The following is an 18,881-nucleotide window of genomic DNA, read 5'->3' as shown; positions in this document are numbered from 1 at the left end:
GGAAATCCAGGGATGAATTTCAACATGAGGAACTGAGGTGAGGAAAAGAAGGGTTACTGGAGGACACACAGAACTGTGGAACGTGTTTGCTCTGCATCAGACAATAAGAAGAAGAAATGCTCTCTTGGTAACATTTTTGCTCCTGAAGTTCAGGACTTCACTTGAAGCAAGGCAGACCTGATTTCAGTTCTAAGATGTAACCTGGGGTTATGTAATTGATAATTAAAAAGACAGTGCCTTTGCCCATATGATGAGTGCCTCCCCCCCCCCCCCCAAAAAAAAAAAAAATCCTCCACACATCTAGGATTAGGTGGAAATGCTTGCCAGGCCAGAGATGAAGACCTGTGGGCAGAAGTTAGGCAGGGCTGCCGGTGTTAGGGCACATTTCCGAGCACTGGGAAGAATTCTGGAAGCCGCCCTCGAAGCGGGAGGAAGGGGCCTTTCCCCCCGCGCTGCCTTTGCAGCCCCCTCGGCCAGGCGGGTGGGCACGAGCCGCACCGGAGCAGCGCAGGCAGCTGGCTGCACGGGGGGCCCTCGTCATCGCCACGCGCTGTGCCTCCTGCCAATGCAGTTACCATGGGTTACCCTATCAGTCAGGGGGCAGGAGCCTCCGCTTCCCCCGTGCTCTATAAAAAGGATCTGGCACAGAAAAAGCGGGAGCGAGCCCCAGACGAGCCGCCGCCGCCGCGGAGCAGCGCAGGCAGGCAGGCAGGCAGGAGAGGGGCGTCCAGCACCACCGAGGCGCGCCGCGGCGCCAGCGCGAGCATGGCTTTCGGGCTCCCGTGCCGCCTCCTGCTGCTCCTCTGGGCGGCCCTCGAAGGGGAGAGCCGGTTCTTCGAGGTGAGCGAAGAGGCTGCTGCCGGCTCTGCGCGCCTGCCCGGCCGCCCCGGCCCCTGCTGGCGTGGCTCGGCGCCCGCCGAAGCGCGCTCTTCGGAGCTGACCTTTTGCCTTTTGTGTCTCCAGGTGAGAGGCGAGGAGGAGCCGCTCGCGCTGCTCAACGCCGAGCTCAAGAGGGGACTCTCCGAGGGGCAGATCTACCGCCGGGCGCTGCGTGAGTTTCCGGCCGAGAGGGCGCGGAGCGTCTGGCGAGCCCGGCGGCGGGGTGGAGTGGGGGCCGGGGGCGGGCTGGGGCTTCGCTCGGGGCTCCGCGGGGGGCGAGAACCCTGTGCCAGCGCCTGGGCGAGAGCCAGCATTAGCCGCGGAGCCCCTCTTTGAATGCCTGAATGCAGCCTTGGTAAGAATGAAAACGAAAATGCCCCGCGAGCATGTGCAGAGTGCCTTTTTGGGCAAAGTGCCTCCCTCTTCAGTAGTGCGGAGACAATAGCATTGCTACATGGCTAGTTTTGTATGCGTTGAATAGGAGAGCATTTTGGCAGGAATAGTTTGCAGAAATCTGCTTTTCTAGTCAGCTGTGAGGAAGCCCTTGTCCTCTTTTAGCTTCTGATCCAGCCATGCACTTGTGACCAACACACATACACAGTTGGGATTCCTTCACCCGGAAGGCAGGTCTTCTTTGCAGGGTAGGATCGTGCTCCAGCCTCCCCACTCCCCATCTCCTTCCTCCCCTCCCGTCACCACACCCCTATTTTTACAAAGGAACACTGTTAGAATAAGCTTTGAATAACTAATTTCAGAAGCAAACAACAAAGATGGGATTTGTTTGTACTCAGCTTCCTTCCCTGCAGCACCAGCAAGAATGCAGAAACGTTTGTGATGGATTGAGAGAGAGCTGGCTGGGGTATTCTGGGAATTACTGTCCAATACAACTGTGGGCCACCAGTTTGGACAGAGGATGCCCAGGTGATACAGACCTAGAAGAAAAAATCTGGCAGGAAAAAAAGGGGGGAAAGACTCAGAAGAACGGGTTGGCTTAAATGTGGCTCATGATATCTATGATGGTGCCCCTTGGGAGGGAACAGGATGTAGCAGCAGCTGTGTAACGGGAATTGGCCTGCAATGCTGCTTACTCTCTACAGTGAGATGTTAAGGCCCATCTCATCTGGAAAGTCACGCTGTCTGTTCTGGAATTTCGAAGCACCTGTCCCAACTCTGTCAGTACTAGTTGGGTTTGGTTCTTTTCTGTTGGGAAGAAATCAGTGGGGAGTGGTCTTCTTCATTGCTGAGCATTTGCTCTGATTGTATATTCCAGGCTATGTTCCTGGTAATTTTGGGTTCAAATGATGCCTTAAATGGAAAGGATTCCTTTGGGAGCAACAGTATAAGCCAGCATTCCCGAACTGGGTGCCCTCCAGATGTTTTAGACTACAACTCCCAGAATTCTTTGCCTTTGGTCATGTTATCTGAGGATAATGGGCACTGAATCCAACAGCTGGAGGGCAAGTTGGAGGGACTGTTATAAATCATTCCTGTAAAGGGAGGGGTTAGACTGAAGCATTTCAAGGCAGAGTGAGGAAGAGAAAGGAGGCACTGATGGTGGCATTTGTAAAGGTGTTTTGGGGAAAAGGATTGTGATTTGTTCTTTGAGAATGGATGTAGTGGAGCTGAAAGGCAGATTATGTTTGACAGCTCACTTCATAAAATGCATAAATTGATATTCCCAGTTGGTAGAAATGCATACAGAAGGGTGGGGGGGGGGGGGGAGGAATGTGTAGAGAGGGAAAAATGTAAAGAATGGGCCAGATTACCCTGAAATGCAACAGAGACAATTCAGTGTAAAGTAGGAGTGGAGGATGTGTCCCTCCAGATGTTGCTGGACTGCAACTCCCCTCCTCTCTCACTACTGGCTAGGCAGTCTGTGGCTGATGGGAGTTGCAACCCAGCAACAGCTAGAAGGGCACATGTTCCCCACCCCTGAAGTAAAGCATAAATGTGCACAAGATAAGCACAATTTGCCTTAAAAGTAGACTTGAACTCACCTTGAACTCACCTTGTCCCTCCTTGTCCATCTAGCCTAGTTATGTGTATTCTGATTAGCAGCAGCTCTTTGGGGTCTTGGACAGAAGATGTTCCCATCAACGGCTATCTGAATTGCTTTTAAGTGAAAATGCTAGGGATTGAACCCAAGATTTTCTGCATACAGAGCGAAGAACAATCTATGGTCCTTCACCAGCATCCCTTTTCTTCAGATCATAGAATCATAGCACAGTAGAGATAGGAGGAACCTATAAGGACATCAAGTCCAACTCCTTGCTCCATGCAGGACCTCAGTTTAAAGCATCAAGTGCAACCTTTCAGGTCATGCAGTGCGCATCACTTCCACCCCCAAGTATTTTTAAAAGTGGGGAGAAAAAGAAAGAGAATGCACAAGTACACATTAAGTCTTCCCTGTGCTTAAAGCACAAGATAAAGAGATAAAGCACAAGAGATAAAGAGGCTGGATGGCATGAAATGTTGCTATTTATGACACCTGAGTTCAATGTCACCTTCTTTGTCTTTTTATTTTCACCATTGTCATTCAGAGTGTAGTTTTATGATGATAAGCAAGTGGATATTTATCCCAATCAGTGGGACTTTTCTCGCCTTGCATCTGCATGGGATGTGATGTGAAGCGGGGAAGGTGCCTCAGTGGCAGAGCATCTGGTTTGCATGTGGAAGGTCCCAAGTTCATTTGTTGGCATCTCCAGGTGGGCAGGGAAAATGTCTTCCTGAAAATCTGGAGAGATGCTGCCTGTCAGTCCTGACAGTGCAGGGTTAGATGGACCAACTTTAAGTCAACTTTCTATGTTCCCATGGCATGGGATGATAGCATGGCAGTCACAGATGAAAATCTTACATCAGCTATGAATGTACTATGCAGACCTAAGCTATTATCTCTCATCCTCACCTGCAATGTAGAGATAATAGGAAAGAACAATTTTACGGGGCTGTTGTTGAAAAGATAAGAAGTGCTCTAAAATTTAAAAGTTTCATATAAATCAGAGTGCTAAACTTCTTGTAGCCCAGGAACTGAATCCAATTTTGAAGGGCTCTTAGTCCAGTGGTGGATGGAGTTCAACACAAAGATGGTGGAGCTGAAGGCAAAAGGGATGGGGCAAGAGGTACTAAAGAAATCCACCCCAGCATATTTTAGCTTAAAGTTTTCATTTCAAGTACCTGGGCCTTTGGACAGCCATTTTAGCCTTTTAGAAGTGGGAAAGTCTGTGCAAAAGCCAAGAAACCAGTGATTGGTGGAATGAGGTGGGGGTGGGGGAAGGAGAACCCCTGGGCATGAAATTCTTTACCAAACTATAAATGTTACACATAAAGGCCAAGATATGTGTTAGACCCAAACATATATAGCTGTAACTCCCTTTTGTAAGAAGGAAAGTCACTTTGAAAGAGTTATTGGGGCCAGGAAAGGTGTGATTAATGTTTTCCTTGCTCCAAATAACATACTTCCAGTGGCTTTCCCCCATAGGGTTTCAACTGTGTTTCTGAATCCCCACAGGGAGAAAAGTCATTGTAGTGGGGGAGGACTGAAGCTGTAAAGACTCAGAAATGGCCATCACAGTTGACACAAGTCTATGCATAATACAATGGTAGGCAACCTGGTGCCCTGCAGATTGTTTGGCTTACAACTCCATCATCCCCAGTCAGCATGGCCGAAGGTCAGGGGTTACAGGATTTCTAGTCCAAAACATCTGGAGGGTGTTGGATCAGCTAAGATGCTGTTCATCCCATAGTATTGCATGTAACTTTGCCTTGAATCACAGCAGATTATGGGCTGATTCTCCCTTTACAATGTGGACATTCAAGTTTAAAATCCATGCAACCCTCATTAAATGTCCATACATAAAACTAAGTGCATGTTGCTTTAACATGATTATCGGAAGAAGGGATTCCTTCTCTAAGTTCAGTTCTGAGTATTTTAAAGGGATACACATCCCACACTTGATGAGGGACTTGCAGATTTTGCACTCTGGTATCTGTGTTTGGATATAAAAGGTGACTTGCAAATCAGACCCTGAGAGAAAGGAAGAATCACTCTGTTGCTTTTGATCTCCTCTGTAGGGTGCATTGACATGTTGAGCATTGAAGGACGGTTCACCTTCACTGCCGAACAGCCCCAGCTGCATTGTGCAACCTTCTTCATAGGAGACCCACAGGAATTCATCACACTAGATTTTGATTTTGTCAACATTGACTGTCAAGCTGGTGATTTTCTGAAGGTAGGAGGTTTGTAATAACTGATTGTCCAAACAGGACCATGTCAGCATGTGCAGCATGGCAGAAGAGAAACGAATATTCAAAACTGAGCACATATTGACTCCTTTTTGAAAAAGAGACAATTTGGCATTGCCACTGCAAATTGGTAGTATGGATATATAAATAGGGCTCAAAATAGTGGGTGATACTTTAACCCAGGGGTGGGGAATCTCAGGATCAGTGGCCAAATCCAGCCCTCCTGGGCCACCAATCTGGTTCTCCAGGGCCCCATTCCTTTTCTTTTCCAGCTACTGTGAAGTTTTTGTGAAGGTTGAGATGCCTCTTCTGCAGCTTAGTAGCAGAAGACTTTACATATAATGTGCTGAGGTTTTGGGGTTTTTTGTGTGTGCATGTATTTTTGTCTCCTCCACTTTTGTCTTTGTCCCCTCAAGCCTTCTGCCCTTCCCATCACTGTAATTCACCTGAAAGCTTCTCTGAAACTATTTGATTCTGGGGTTGAAAGACATTACCAACCCTGGTTTAACCCTTAAAAGTTTTCCAGGTGTAATATTGATCCAGGATTTCCCAGGATTAATATTAACCAATATTCTTGGTTAATATTACAGGCAGCCCCACTGGGTCACATTGCCTTAAGGCTTTTAACATGTCACAAGATTTTTTGCTGGTTTTGCTTCAGCAGACCGACACTTATATCCTTCTAGATATTGTTACAGTAGTTGCCTGTGGCATTCACAGTACCCCATGACTACCTCATTAAACAATAGGCTGGATCCAAACCCCATCTGGCTTATCATAACAACCATTTAAATCCATGGGGCTCAAGTTAATCATGACTTGTTCCATTGATTTCAGTGGGTCTTATCTATATGTGACTTTGTCTGGATCCAACCCCTCGAATGTATTACTTGGAGAAACAACATATGTACAAAATGCAACAGATCAAGTGCTGGGAAAACATCTTTTCAGTTGTAACGCAGTCTGGTGAGCAACAAATAAATAAGAGCTGTACATTCACTGCATTGAAGAATTGTTCTTATGGCCTTCTGTGGAGCGTGTTAATGATTGCTATGTCAATATAATTAGCAATCTGTTTTGCAGATGGCTGGCTGGCTGGCTGGCTGGCTGGGGCACACTAGGAACTGCAGGACTTCGTTTGTCCAGATATGCACAGCGTGGCAACCTAGGGACAAAAGCAGTTCTCAGCTGAGAGCAGCAATCATTTGTTCAGAGAGCAGAGCAGGGCATCTATATCCAGTTGCTCAGTGCAAGCATCTCTGCATCAGGCCCACTGATGGTTATACAAGCTTTCCAGAGGATCTCTGGGGAGGGGAGGGGTGCAGCAACCAGCATCTGTTTCTTTGTGTCTGGCACAAACTTCAAAGTGCGAACGAAAAAGAGCAACAGCTGAACAGGAGCCTGCCAACACTGATAGTGCCACTAATTTGATGCTGCATATTGATCCCTCTGATTATGTGACGTTTAAATGCCAGGCTCCAGCCCTCTAATTAAGCCCAATTATTAAAACATTTGAAGTGGAAAACTGCAGAGAATGTCAAAGTAATTAAGTACTGCTGTATAAAGTGGTGACTTATGATTGATGTTAATGCCAAGTCAGATGTGGAACAATTTGGTCAATACTGTGGATGAGTGATAGGAAGCAGAGTGGTGGAGCTGTCCTACGGCTCCTAAAAATAACGGGGCTGTTCCTTAACGATGGGATCACCACCCTATATGGATGCCCTCAGGAATTTTTCCAGGGGGCCGGAGTGGGTAAAGCTGTATAGCAAGTTGTAATGTGTATATAGCAGTCCATAATTTATTTATTTATTATTTATTTATTTAAAACATTTCTATGCCACCCCCATTGCAACAAAGCCTTGGGGTGGCTCACAACCAAATTTATGGTTGCAATGTGCACACCTGTGCACTTTCACTGTGCATGCTATTTCTTTCTAAGCATTCCCTGATTTGCTGATTCCTTTCAGAGTAGATGATTCTGGACTAATGCAGAAAAGCCTTGTGAATACCAGTAAAACCCTACTTAAGTATGGGATACATACACATCTATGTTCAAACTGAGAAAACCCCCCAAATGCACAAACACAGTACAGCTGTCTTTAAAAAACCATATCGGATACTTTATGGCATCACTGTCCTTATCATACTGTTCAAAACTTTTTATAATTTTATTTTTTTTAAATAATAAGAAACAGAAAGAAGAACAAAAGCATCAAAATAAAAAGTTGCAAAAGGACCACAGACAGTGTTTCATCTTAACCTATAACTACAATTTTACATGATAACAATTATAGATGATATTCAATTACATTCATAAGTAGCCAAATAAAACTAACAATTTCACAAAGAAAATTGCTTTGATGTAGACAACAGGTAAGCTGTGATTCACCCCAGAGCATATCCAGAAACCAAATTAGAATCAAAGATAATTTCCCCCTCTTTTCTCTCCCCTCCTCTCCTCCACTGCCTGTCTACTTGCCCTTCTCCTCTTCCTCCCCTTCTTATTTCAGAAAACAATGATATCCAAAAATTGCATTTTTCTTTCAGTTACAAATAAAATAAAAATTAGTAAGCTTTCCAATTGTAAATGAGTTCTTTAACTGGATTTCCTTTTTGTAACAATAAGCTTCCCATTTATCATTAAAATCTTGAAATGGTCTTCCAGTTGCATAGTTAGTTAATTTTGCCATCACTGCATATTTAGCTAGCTTGTTTTTCCAGTCTTTGCCAATTGAACAGTCTTCTTTTTTCTATTTTGTTGCAATTATAACTCTGGCTGCTGTTATCATATATTTAAATAATTTTCCCATATTTCTTGGAAGAATTTCTGGTAAGATAATAACATTCTTAGCATTCATTGGGAGTTAATTCTCAAAATTTTCTGTATATCTGTATGTATTTCTTTCCAAAACTTTTAAACCTTATTACATTTCCATCACATGAAGTAAAAAGTTCTTCCAACTTCTTTGCATTTCCAATATTTTCCATTATAATTCTTATCCATTTAAAAAATACCTTTAGGGGTAATTTACCAATGAAAGAACATTTTATACCAATCCTCTCTTAATGTTTGGCTAGCTGTAAAGTTTATTCCTTTTGTCCATAATGTTTCCCACTGATGGAAGGATATTTCTTCTCCAAAATTCTGCATCCAGCTTATTATACTTATTTTACATGTTCAGTTTCTTTGTCTCATTGCAATAATAACTTACATATCCTTCATAGTACATTATCCTTTTGCTGTGAAATCAGCGTTTCAAATTCTGTCAGATCTTTTATGGTACCTCTTCCTTGCTGAATTTCCCTTCTCAATCTTGAGACCAATTGCAAAGAAACCATTCTATCCTTTTTCCTTCATCTTTTAATGTTTGCAGACTTTTGATTCTTACTTGTTGATCTATCGTATCTCCATATATTATAAAAACATTGTTTTTCCTTAAATGTTTGTCAAAGTATGCTTCTATTGGAGACATTCAAGGAGCTATTGGAGGGCTAATCCTTCTTAAAGTATTCCATATTTTTTTAGACCATCTCTAATTATATGTTTTTTAAAATTTATGTTGGGTCTTTTTTATCGATATCTTGGCCCAAAAGTACTTCTGTACATAAAGTTCATAACTTCATATGACTTGTTCTAGAATGTTTTCCTTTATCTTAGAACACTTTCCTTAATGAATTGCACTGCTGCTACAATCAGTCTCACAGCCTTATCTGCATTCCCCTAACACACCAGCAACACTGAACTACACTATAGAACTGTTACGCTCTTCTCTAATACACTCATGTATGTATGTGCAAAATAGAAGCAACAATGCAGGGCTACTTTGCAAGACCCAACTGTATTTGCTCAGCCACTGCTGGCATCCTGTACTGTAATACTGATGAACTTTATTTGCATACATTGTCAGGGATTAATGTTTTAATGTTTATAAACTTAGGAAAAGCCAATATTACCAGGACTTGAGTTAGAGAGATGAATTCTGTCACAGCTGCTACCTTTTGCTTTTTGGCAATCACACTACTTACCAAACTCAGCTACACAAAATCCCTGGAACACGCCTCTCCCCCCCCCCCCCGCCCCCTGGGACATAACACACCCAGATAGTAGTTCACCAACGCTGTGACTTCATTCATTGGCTAAAAACTCTCAAAAGTGGGAACAGGCTAGTTTCTCCAAGAGGAATAGGCAGAATAGTGGCTGCAGCTTTTGCCACGTATTTCAGGTTCTAAAAAGGCTAGGGACTTATTCCACCATCACCCTGTTTTTTAATGACAGCTGGAAAACTGGAGGTTCTGGCTCAGGCACGGGATCAACTTCCCCATTTTTCCTTCATGCAGATGCCCATGGGCCTGGATGAAATTTGGAATGCCCATCATAGTAACATGCTTGTAAGCCATCTCTTCCTTTCCTTTAAATCAATTCCTAATATTCTCAAACTAAAATCAAAAACTGTAGTATGTGAACCTGAGGCTCGTTTGGAATGCCAAACTGTGATTTAATATTTTAAATCTTCTTGTTAAAGATGACTAACACTTTGGCATTAGTCCACAGTGTTTCCTAGTTTAAAACTTACTTTGTCATCTATTTATTCATATGTACATTTATTAATAAGCTGTCTTTTAAGATGTAAGATAAAATCTGAAGTCACATATGTGGACTTCCATGCATCCACCTCTCTGTCCTCTGCAGATCCGCTCCTCAAAATCTATTCTAGAGGTTCCCCAACCTGGAACAGATTTTGAGGGCTTATTCCTCTGGTAATAGCCATTTCATTCATGAGATACAATCCATAGTCTTTTTAAGGCAGTTCCTATACAAATAAAAGATGTAAAACAAGAATAAAATAATAACTAGACTGCAGCATACAAATATTTTTAAAACATAGTTCAGTTAAACTAGATAAAATAAAAATACTAAACCCTTTAACCTACTCAGATTTTTCCCAAGATTTGGAGATAAAACAACCTCATTCAAGAGAAAGTGGCTCATATTTTTTAAGTCATTTGCCATAGGCACCTGGGCAGGGAGGGAAGTCTAAAGCACAATTTTGTACATGTCTGTGTTAAGGAAGCCCTGTTCACTTCGGTGGTACTTATTCCAGTTCCAGGTATGGCTGTATTAGAATGCAGCCATAACATGTTGTTCTTGAAATCATTAAAATGTTTTTGATCCATTAAAAAACCCAATTCATGCCTTATTGTCACAGTTGATTTTAAAAAGAAAAGCACATAATAGTATACACTGTTACATTTACTGCTGGGTAAATGGCTTGATAAGCCACTGTTGCTTATAAGCCATGATGGGTTTCCCATGACTTGTTCCAGGGGTTAATTAACCAACTGAACTCAGGCAACTCATTAAGGCACAAATTAAAAGAGTCCCTTGGCCAGAATGACAAAAAGCATTGCCACTCTGGTCATGGGATTCTAGCTGATGGCCACTGGCAGGAGTTTCCCCCATGCTCCTGCCAATGCTTGCAAAAGAAAGAGAAGGGGGATTGCTCATGGGTTATCCCACTGTCCTTCTGTGGGTATGGGCAAGAGCACAGCAAAGCCACCAGGTTCTGCAGCTCACTGCTTCCCCAGGCATCATTCAGGGCTCAGGAAGAGGTGCACCGCAGAAAAACCAGCTGCTTGGTTTCACTTCCTTGCAAGGGAGCAAGACCAAGCATCTGGATCCTGCCCACTGCCTGCTACTGCAAGAGCGCCACAGCTGAGAAACAGAGATAGCGCAGTCTCCGGGCTGTGCAGCCATGGCACCACAGCGAGGTAGCGGGTTGCTTTATGGGGGGCTTTTGAACCCAGCACAAGGTAGCCCATTCCTTCTTCCTCCACCCCCCACCCCAGGTTTCCTACCCAGAACACCTGCAGATGCTGGGTGAGATTGCTCACAAGCATCAGTAGGAATGCTAGGTGGGGCAGCAGGTGACAGTGGCAGAGAGTGCCACCTTTCAGCCACTGTCATCTTGCTCCCCTCAGTGCTCTTGCAGTGTCTCCTGGGATACTGCAGAAGGATAGAACAGGGGGAGGAGGGATACACCTCTCACCTGTGCTTGACTGACTGCCAGACACAGGGGAATTTTGCTGACTGTTTACAGGCAAAATTCCCAAGGGTGTTAATGTGTCATGAGAACCCTCAGCATCCTTGCCTTATGCATACCTGGTTTTTTTTCCTGCAGGACGAGTAACATCTGGGAAATAGGATTTTCATCAGGAAATCAGGGCAGAGAAAAGGGGTTAACTCCGTGAGCTTGAATCCAAATTGTTATATGCAGAGTGCCATTTAATCATGAAAACACACACATGGGAAATCCTATTTAAGGATCTCCCACAACATGTCTAGTTATGCACTCAAAACTACCTGGCCAGGAATGTTATATGGGCCCCTCTCACACAATGTTTAAATTCTTCCTGGATTTGCAAAATGTGCATTGGGCTTTAGGCTTCCACTTTCAATCCTCATAATCTCCAAGAACCATTTAATGTCAGGGGATTTCCATGGAACATTTTGCTTTGCACATTTTAAACAGTGTCTCTGCAAGGTAAGATCAGCATGTAGTGCCACAGGTGTGCTTTGGGTCATGAAAGCAGCATAGATGCTACTTGTATGCTTCTGGGAACTGCAGGCAGAATGTAAACATGAATGGTCCTCTCTGCTGCTGCATTCCTCCAGGTGTTTGATGGCTGGATACTGAAAGGCGAGAAGTTTCCTAGCTCCTTGGATCACCCTCTCCCCACCTCCAAAAGATATATAGACTTTTGTGAAGGTGGCGGCATCAGGAGCACCATCAGGTCATCACAGAATGTTGCAATGATCTTCTTCAGGATTCATAACCCAGGAAATGGATTCACATTAACAGTAAAGAAAAAGCCCAACCTGTTCCGTAAGTTTGGTTTCCTGTCACCGTCTGAGTGTAAAACAAATAGAGGCAGTGATGAATACTGTGATAATGCGTCCCATAGCATAGCCTTAATATTTACTGCACCAGTAAACAGATGCACAGAGCAGTTGTTCCTTGTACTGATGGCTCTCTCATAATATGATGATAAGGGAGAGCCTTTATTCTGACAGTGATTGTAAATGTTTAGCATCAGGGTGCCATTTTCCCCCCTGAAATCTTACTCCATCATCTACTCTAAATTGAGATAAATCTGCCAGTTTTGTTGGTAATATTTCAGTTCTTCTGGCTCTTGTGCTACTTGACCAGTGGTACAGCTAGGTAATTTTGGACCCTGGACTTAATGGCCTTATGGGGAAAGCATCTTTTTTGAGTAACCATGAGAAATGGCATAAAATCAACACAGGTTCATTATGAGGTCCCCTTATGACCCACATGATACTGGGGATGTTCAAATCCTCTGTGTTGTCAAAACACATTTGGGGAAGGGCGGATTGGGACCACAGTGCCCCAGGGAGAGGAACTGGCTGCTTCCCCCTCTGCACCAGCAGGAAAAAATGCACCACCCCTTGAAGTAGCTATTACCCTGGTGGGTGAAAGCTAAAGTCATTCACAAGTTTCCCCAAGGGATTAGGAGATTAATTATATTTCTACGCTGCCCAGTAGCCAAAGTTCTCAGCAAATGGTGAGGTGGGGGCAAGATTCACCTCCTGCCTTCCAGTGTCATGGTCTCAATCTAAACAGAAGGCCTTCATGTCTACTTTGGACGGTGGGGGAGAAATAAAGAAGGCAGAAGGCCCAATTGCATGTATGCTTCATCTAGTTGGATGCTATGCCATCAGATAAAAATCCTTCATTCCTTTTCAGTGAACAGATTGTAACTAAGTAATTCTGTATCTTTCCCCTGCACTAAAGCTTGCAATGTCATATCTCAGACACCAGCTGGAAGGTTTACCATGATCATTCCTCACCAGCACAGAAACTGCAGCTTTTCTATAATCTACCCGGTGGTGATTAAAATATCTGATCTTATGTTGGGACATTTGAATGGCCTCCACCTAAAGGTGAGTTGCAAACTTCTTCATAGGTGGTTACCTGGCTCACCAGATTGTCCTGTAACTCCTATATTTATATTAGTACTACTTATTTTGACTCATTATTGTTTAGTCACAAAGTTGTGCCTGATCCATCACGACTCCATGGACAACATTCCTCCGGGCTCTCCTGTCCTCCACCATCCCCCGGAGTCCACCCAAGCTCACACCCACTGCCTCAGTGACTCCATCTAGCCACCTCATCTTCTGCCATCCCCTTCTTTTGCCGTCAATCATTCCCAGCATCAAATGACTCATTACAGAAAGATATACCTGTACTTACTCTGGACTGAAAATCACTCACATGCAAGGTGCATAGAGGTTGCTATTCAAATTGACAAACGCCTTCTGTACAAGAAATTGTGGCATGGGGGATTGTTTAGTTTTGTTTGTTTGTTTGTTTGATGTTGGAAAATCTCCTTGTATATTCAAGCAAGGCCAAAATGCATACAAAGGGTAAAGTCCAAAGGTGTTTGCCCATCAGTGCTGGTCATTTGCAAATGGATGTTTACTCCCTGCATTGGCTGCAAAGTGTTCCCCAAATCCACTCTGGAGGTTTCAGAAACATTCCAAAGCAGATGTGTGCATGTATAGAGAGCTGTAGGGAAGAAGAGGAAAGCCTATTGTTCAAATAGACGTCTACTGCTGTGATGTTGAATGGAATGCTATTTTTGACTGTCAAACTACGCAGCACCTTGTGTGTAATGTGCAGCTGATGGTTATTTTAAATATATATACTCTAGAATGTTTGGGGCCAATTCAGGTTGAGACTACTATGCATTGGGGGTGGGGGAGATTAAATCTCCTGCCCATTTGCTGCCCACTGTGGGTTAAAACAGAAAGAAGTATCCATTGCCATGAAAGAAGGCTTTTTAAAAAATCCCATGGAGGGGAGGCCAGTCAGGAAGAAATTGGGGGGGGGGGTTGAAAGTTTAATTCCCCCCCTCCCTGTGCATGGTATTCTTGATCTGAAACAGACTCACAATGTTTTACTCCGGAGTAACAAAAGAAAAATAAACCTCAACCATGCACTGTGCATTTAACCTAATGGGTAGAATGACCCTATGAAATGGCTTTAACCTTTCCAGTTGCTTGTTATGGGGTGTGATCTATAAGCTGCTGTACTGCTATAACCTCTCATCATAGCAACAGCTTGTGCTGTTCATAGCATTGCATGAAGGGCTACAGAGTGATAGCAATCGCATTCTACACAATATGCATCCTACAACACCATGATCACTCCAAGAAGGGCAAGCTTTTTCCGTGAGGCTTGTCACTTTAAATAGGAAATGAAAAGTACAACGTGAATATTCCAGCATTGGAATGGTACTTTCAAGAAGCAGCTTGCCTGTGCTAAAGGCTTTTAAAGTCTGGCGATGGAGAAGGGTGTCATATACACAGTCCAACAGGTGCCGTCCTGTGACATTTGCACACTGCATTAACCGTGCAGGAAGGGTGCTCTGTGCAGGAGGATAATTTTCTGAGAATTTTCCCTGTAACAAGAATATTGACTTGAATGCTAAGAAAACGGGATATTATTATAACAGAAATTTTTTCTTGAGCAAAGATGATTGCCACAAAACAGCTGTGCTTTTGTGTTGGCAGTCATTTTTTCTCAAGAAAGAACTTTCATTATAACAATATAACAGCTGTGCTTTTTTACTGTTGACAAAGAATCGTGGAAAGACCATCCATGACCTAAATTTATCCACAAAGTGTGGTATAAGGAATAGATTATTGCCTCCCACGAGCCCTATCATGTAAGAAACCACCCTGATTGGATAATTTCTGGTGATGTGTTGTATGGATTTAGTCATAGTCAATTTATTTATATATGGCATTTTGCAAAATACATTGTGCTCCAAGCAGTTCACAGAACAACTGGATACAATGGCCATAATGATAATAAATTATAGTACTATGTTAAACTCAGTGACAGTTCATGCCAACCAAATTTAAATAAGTGCACAAGACATGCCAATAGGTTAGTTAATAATACTGACTTACAGCAATATCAATATTATATTCATATTACAAACAGTTTACTAAACAGTTAAGAGCTAACAGAGGTTTCAGCAACATCAAACTCACATTGAAGAAGAGAAAGTAAGTAATGTAAGGTACTTCAAAGAACCTACTCTCAAACAGCAGAAAGTTTATCTTCTTCATTTCCCACCTTTATTTTCTAAATGCTTCCTGAAATCCCTGTTCTTTGGAATGGATCTTTGTTAGCAGCAGTATATTAAGATGTCTAATGGAGAAAAGAGTGTTGATTTTTCTGACTAGGACATCAATGGTTGAATCTTAAAGCAGCCTGAATTTTCAGGTGAATCTCCTTTATTAAAACAAAGTTATACAAAAATGTTGGATTTGTTTAAGAAAATTACTTATTACTCTACCTATTTTTCTCTATTAAAGAAACCCTCAGCAGGTTGTGGTGGTGTAGGAGATTTCATCGAGCTGTTAGGAGGCAATGGGTTAGATCCTTCTAAGATGTCCCCTTTAGCTGATTTGTGCCATTCCTTCCATGGTCCTGGTGAGTTCCTTTTATTAATGCCTCTTATTTAAGTGGTTTCAAAGGCATTGCAGGGGCAGTGGGGGGAGAACCACAAAATATGATTGCTGATTACTCCAGTCTAAATAGTTTTGTGCTTATTGGATTGCAACTCCAGCATAATGTTGTGCTTTGGGATACTGTTGATTGGGACAGTTGCCTTAAAAGGTGGGGAAACGACATTATGCCAACGGTGTCTTTGGATTACTACTTCTCATGATTCAGGTCAATCCTGGCATTCAGAGCAACAAATGCAGCTATATGCTAATATCACTGAGGATAAATGGTAATACTACTGAGTAAGCACAATGTTTGCAGAATGCATGAACCATTGAATCCCTTTTTAAAGCAATCACTGAAGAATTGCTGAAGTGGAATGCTCTTTCTCCTGCTGAGCTTTGGAGTGAAAATTGTCCCTTTATCCAAGTACCTTGTAGTATGGCTGGCTCAATGGATTATAAGGTGTTGCACTGGATAAAACATGCCCAAGAGCTAATTGCAACACAAATACATACCCAAGGGCACATTAATCTCTAATATACATACACGTCACTCAATCCATGTAGAAACTGCTTCTATCCAAGCTTTCTGGATTGGGGCAATACTCTAAAAAAATGCATATACATATAAATTTGGGTGTATAGGATAAGGATGCTAAAGTCATGGCACTGTCCATTTGAGTTCTTTCAGAGCTATATTATATTTTATTATATACTGTAAGTAATATTGAGTGCCATTTTGGTAGAAGGACAGTGTTCAAATTAAATCAATCCATTTCCAAATGATTTAAAATTATACATCAATTCTTAGGAATTTCAAATGTGACAAAGATGCTTCCTCTCTTTGATTAGCCCAAATGAAAATTGGCTGTGACAACACTGTGCTAAGAATGGTCTCCAGTGGCAAGCATATCAATCGTGTAACATTTGAGTATCATCAACTGGATCAACATGAACTGGAAAACAGAAAGGAGAATAGCCTTGAAGATTTCTGTCTTTCAAGTGTTTGAGAAGCCAGACAAATCACTCTTGGTTGTAATGTTGTGTTAATTTTGAGCAGTTTATGAAAACTTTCTAGTGTATAAACCATATCTTTTCATACTGAGTCATTATTTCCATGATCAGAGCAGTATTAAGCCTAGCATTTGAAATATATTATCCTCTCTTGTCTTTAAGGGTATTTCTAGTATATCCAATTCACATACATTTGGATTCCAAAACCAACACTTATGCATGTGTACATCCAATGATTCAAAACAAAAGACAAGTGCACACACTAAATCAGGGTGCATGTTTTCAGATAATGCACAAAGATTTCAATCACTGGCATAACCTTTTGTAATTATTTTGATTCCACATGCAAAACAAAGAATTCTATGAAGCTCACATAGCAATTTTCCCTCTTTTGCATCATTTCCAAATCTAAAAAGGTACAGAAAGAAAAATTACATTTCAGTTTTATAAGAGAACATCCTGTATCAGTGTGTGCAAAAATCAATTGCTTATTAATTTATCAATACAAATATACAATTAGTTGTTTTTAATAAAAATTTATAGCATGACAAAGGTTTTCCTTCTGGTCCAGACATGAATAAATTCAAAGTATTGGCAGAATCTAATTGTACTGTGTTGTTTTTCCTTTCTGAGCCTCACCAACTAGTATGTTGCCTTCCCTGAAACAAGCAGTGAGGATCTCTCTCAGTAAAAGAAAGTGTTGATATCAACTGAGTTTGAACACATAGGAAAAATCTAGAAGTTTTATACTGGTTTTTAATTTTGTAAAATCATTGGCAGAAGCATCCATGAGCAGAGATATATATAGACAGGTGTATTAGTCCCTGGGCATTGATCAAGCTGTCAGAAAATTATGTCCCATTGGTAATGCCACAATATGACATTCCCAGAGATGCTCTTAATTGTTAGTATTCTCATATTCTACTTTGGTTTATACAAGCATGCCCATATCACAGCTTTTAAAGCTGATCTGTGCAGAAGGTAGATTTGGATCTACTGGTGGATTGCCGGATAATTTATAGTACATTGGCAAGAATTTCTGAATGGCAGTAATGTCACATTACCAGCAATATATAAAGAAATTAATGTGAATTTTTCTGTGGAAGGGGCTTGCTTTCTGGTACTCAAAAATTAAAAAAATCCTAAGTACTTTTAATTCTAAGTGTGATGTCTTTTGCACCAGGCTACAACAGTGGAAGACCTTGGGGTTATAATTAAAAACAGCAGATTCCATAAACCTGAAATTTTATGCATCCTTGTTTTATCAGAGCTGCAACTGCAGAAAATATTTACCTTTAGATGAGCTTCTCTAAACTAGGTATGTCAAAGAAATCCAGATTTAGATTTCTGTGAATCCAACCAGTAGATTCCACAGTGGACTGGTCTCACAAATTGCATAGACTTGCAGGTTTATTTTAAAAACATAAAACTATGGGGGGATTTGTGCAAATTTGTCCTTGTGCCAGTGCACATTAATGCTAGTGTGCACTTGGAGTGGAGTGAAATTCTTGGACATCTCTAAAAAAAATCCACAGATGATGAAACAATGCCTGACAATCTATTAAACACAAACAGAATGGATTTAACATAATTTGTCTATACTTTAAATCTCAACCTTCTCCTATTCTGGTTCAAGGACTGGGCTTGCAAGTCCTGCAACCACTGGGTGGAATGTGAAAACAGGCTCCGTACAAAGGTGCATAATCCCTCTTTAAACCAGTTCTGCAACCTTAACAGATTCACCAGTCCATGCAACTAAAGGTGACAGGGAAGCTGTACTCTCCACTGCAGTCACTTGGACAGGAAGAGGCTTTAGCTTCCCCTCACTTTCCTTTCCTGGAAACCTTGTGCAGGATTGCTGGGATGACAGTGGGGTTCCAGCTCTGCCCGCTCTGCCAGCCTTGGCATCACGCATGCAAGGAAGACTCAAATCCTACCAACTGCACCTTGAACAGGAAGTCCATGGTCCAAGGCTGAGACTGGCAAACTAACTATGACTGGGCATGCTCATATCTTGGGGTTGTTTCAAGGCATGGGACAGGAACAGGGGCATTCAATATCAGAAACTGGCAGGCAATATCAGCCCTCTGGACTAGGGCAGACACATGTTGACAAATGGGGGTGCAGATTTGCGTTAAATGTGCATGTGCTAGTTTATATGTATAGATGCACATTTAGAAATAATTACTATTATTAA

At 42.2% G+C, this 18,881-nt stretch overlaps 1 protein-coding gene across 1 annotated transcript; it reads left to right on the top strand.

Moving 5' to 3' along the window:
- The first annotated feature begins 665 nt into the window (after positions 1–665).
- LOC123031625 (corticotropin releasing hormone binding protein) lies at positions 666–17,289 on the top strand. The gene is made up of 7 exons (XM_044446828.1): positions 666–840; positions 964–1,051; positions 4,951–5,108; positions 11,798–12,008; positions 12,939–13,087; positions 15,536–15,653; positions 16,523–17,289. The coding sequence occupies exons 1-7, from the start codon at positions 766–768 to the stop codon at positions 16,678–16,680; spliced, it is 957 nt and encodes a 318-aa protein (XP_044302763.1). The 5' UTR covers positions 666–765; the 3' UTR covers positions 16,681–17,289.
- The last annotated feature ends 1,592 nt before the right edge of the window (positions 17,290–18,881 follow it).

Source organism: Varanus komodoensis, unplaced genomic scaffold (assembly GCF_004798865.1).
Source record: "Varanus komodoensis strain SLA01 unplaced genomic scaffold, ASM479886v1 scaffold5, whole genome shotgun sequence".
Taxonomy (NCBI): Eukaryota; Metazoa; Chordata; class Lepidosauria; order Squamata; family Varanidae; genus Varanus; species Varanus komodoensis.
This window is presented reverse-complemented; position numbering and strand designations above follow the sequence as displayed.

Coding starts and splice junctions, on each gene's coding strand:
- LOC123031625 (XM_044446828.1), top strand. CDS start 766: ATGGCTTTCGGGCTCCCGTGCCGCCTCCTGCTGCTCCTCTGGGCGGCC. Junction 12,009..12,938: donor GAAAAAGCCCAACCTGTTCC/GTAAGTTTGGTT, acceptor CCTGCACTAAAG/CTTGCAATGTCATATCTCAG. Junction 15,654..16,522: donor CCATTCCTTCCATGGTCCTG/GTGAGTTCCTTT, acceptor CTCTTTGATTAG/CCCAAATGAAAATTGGCTGT.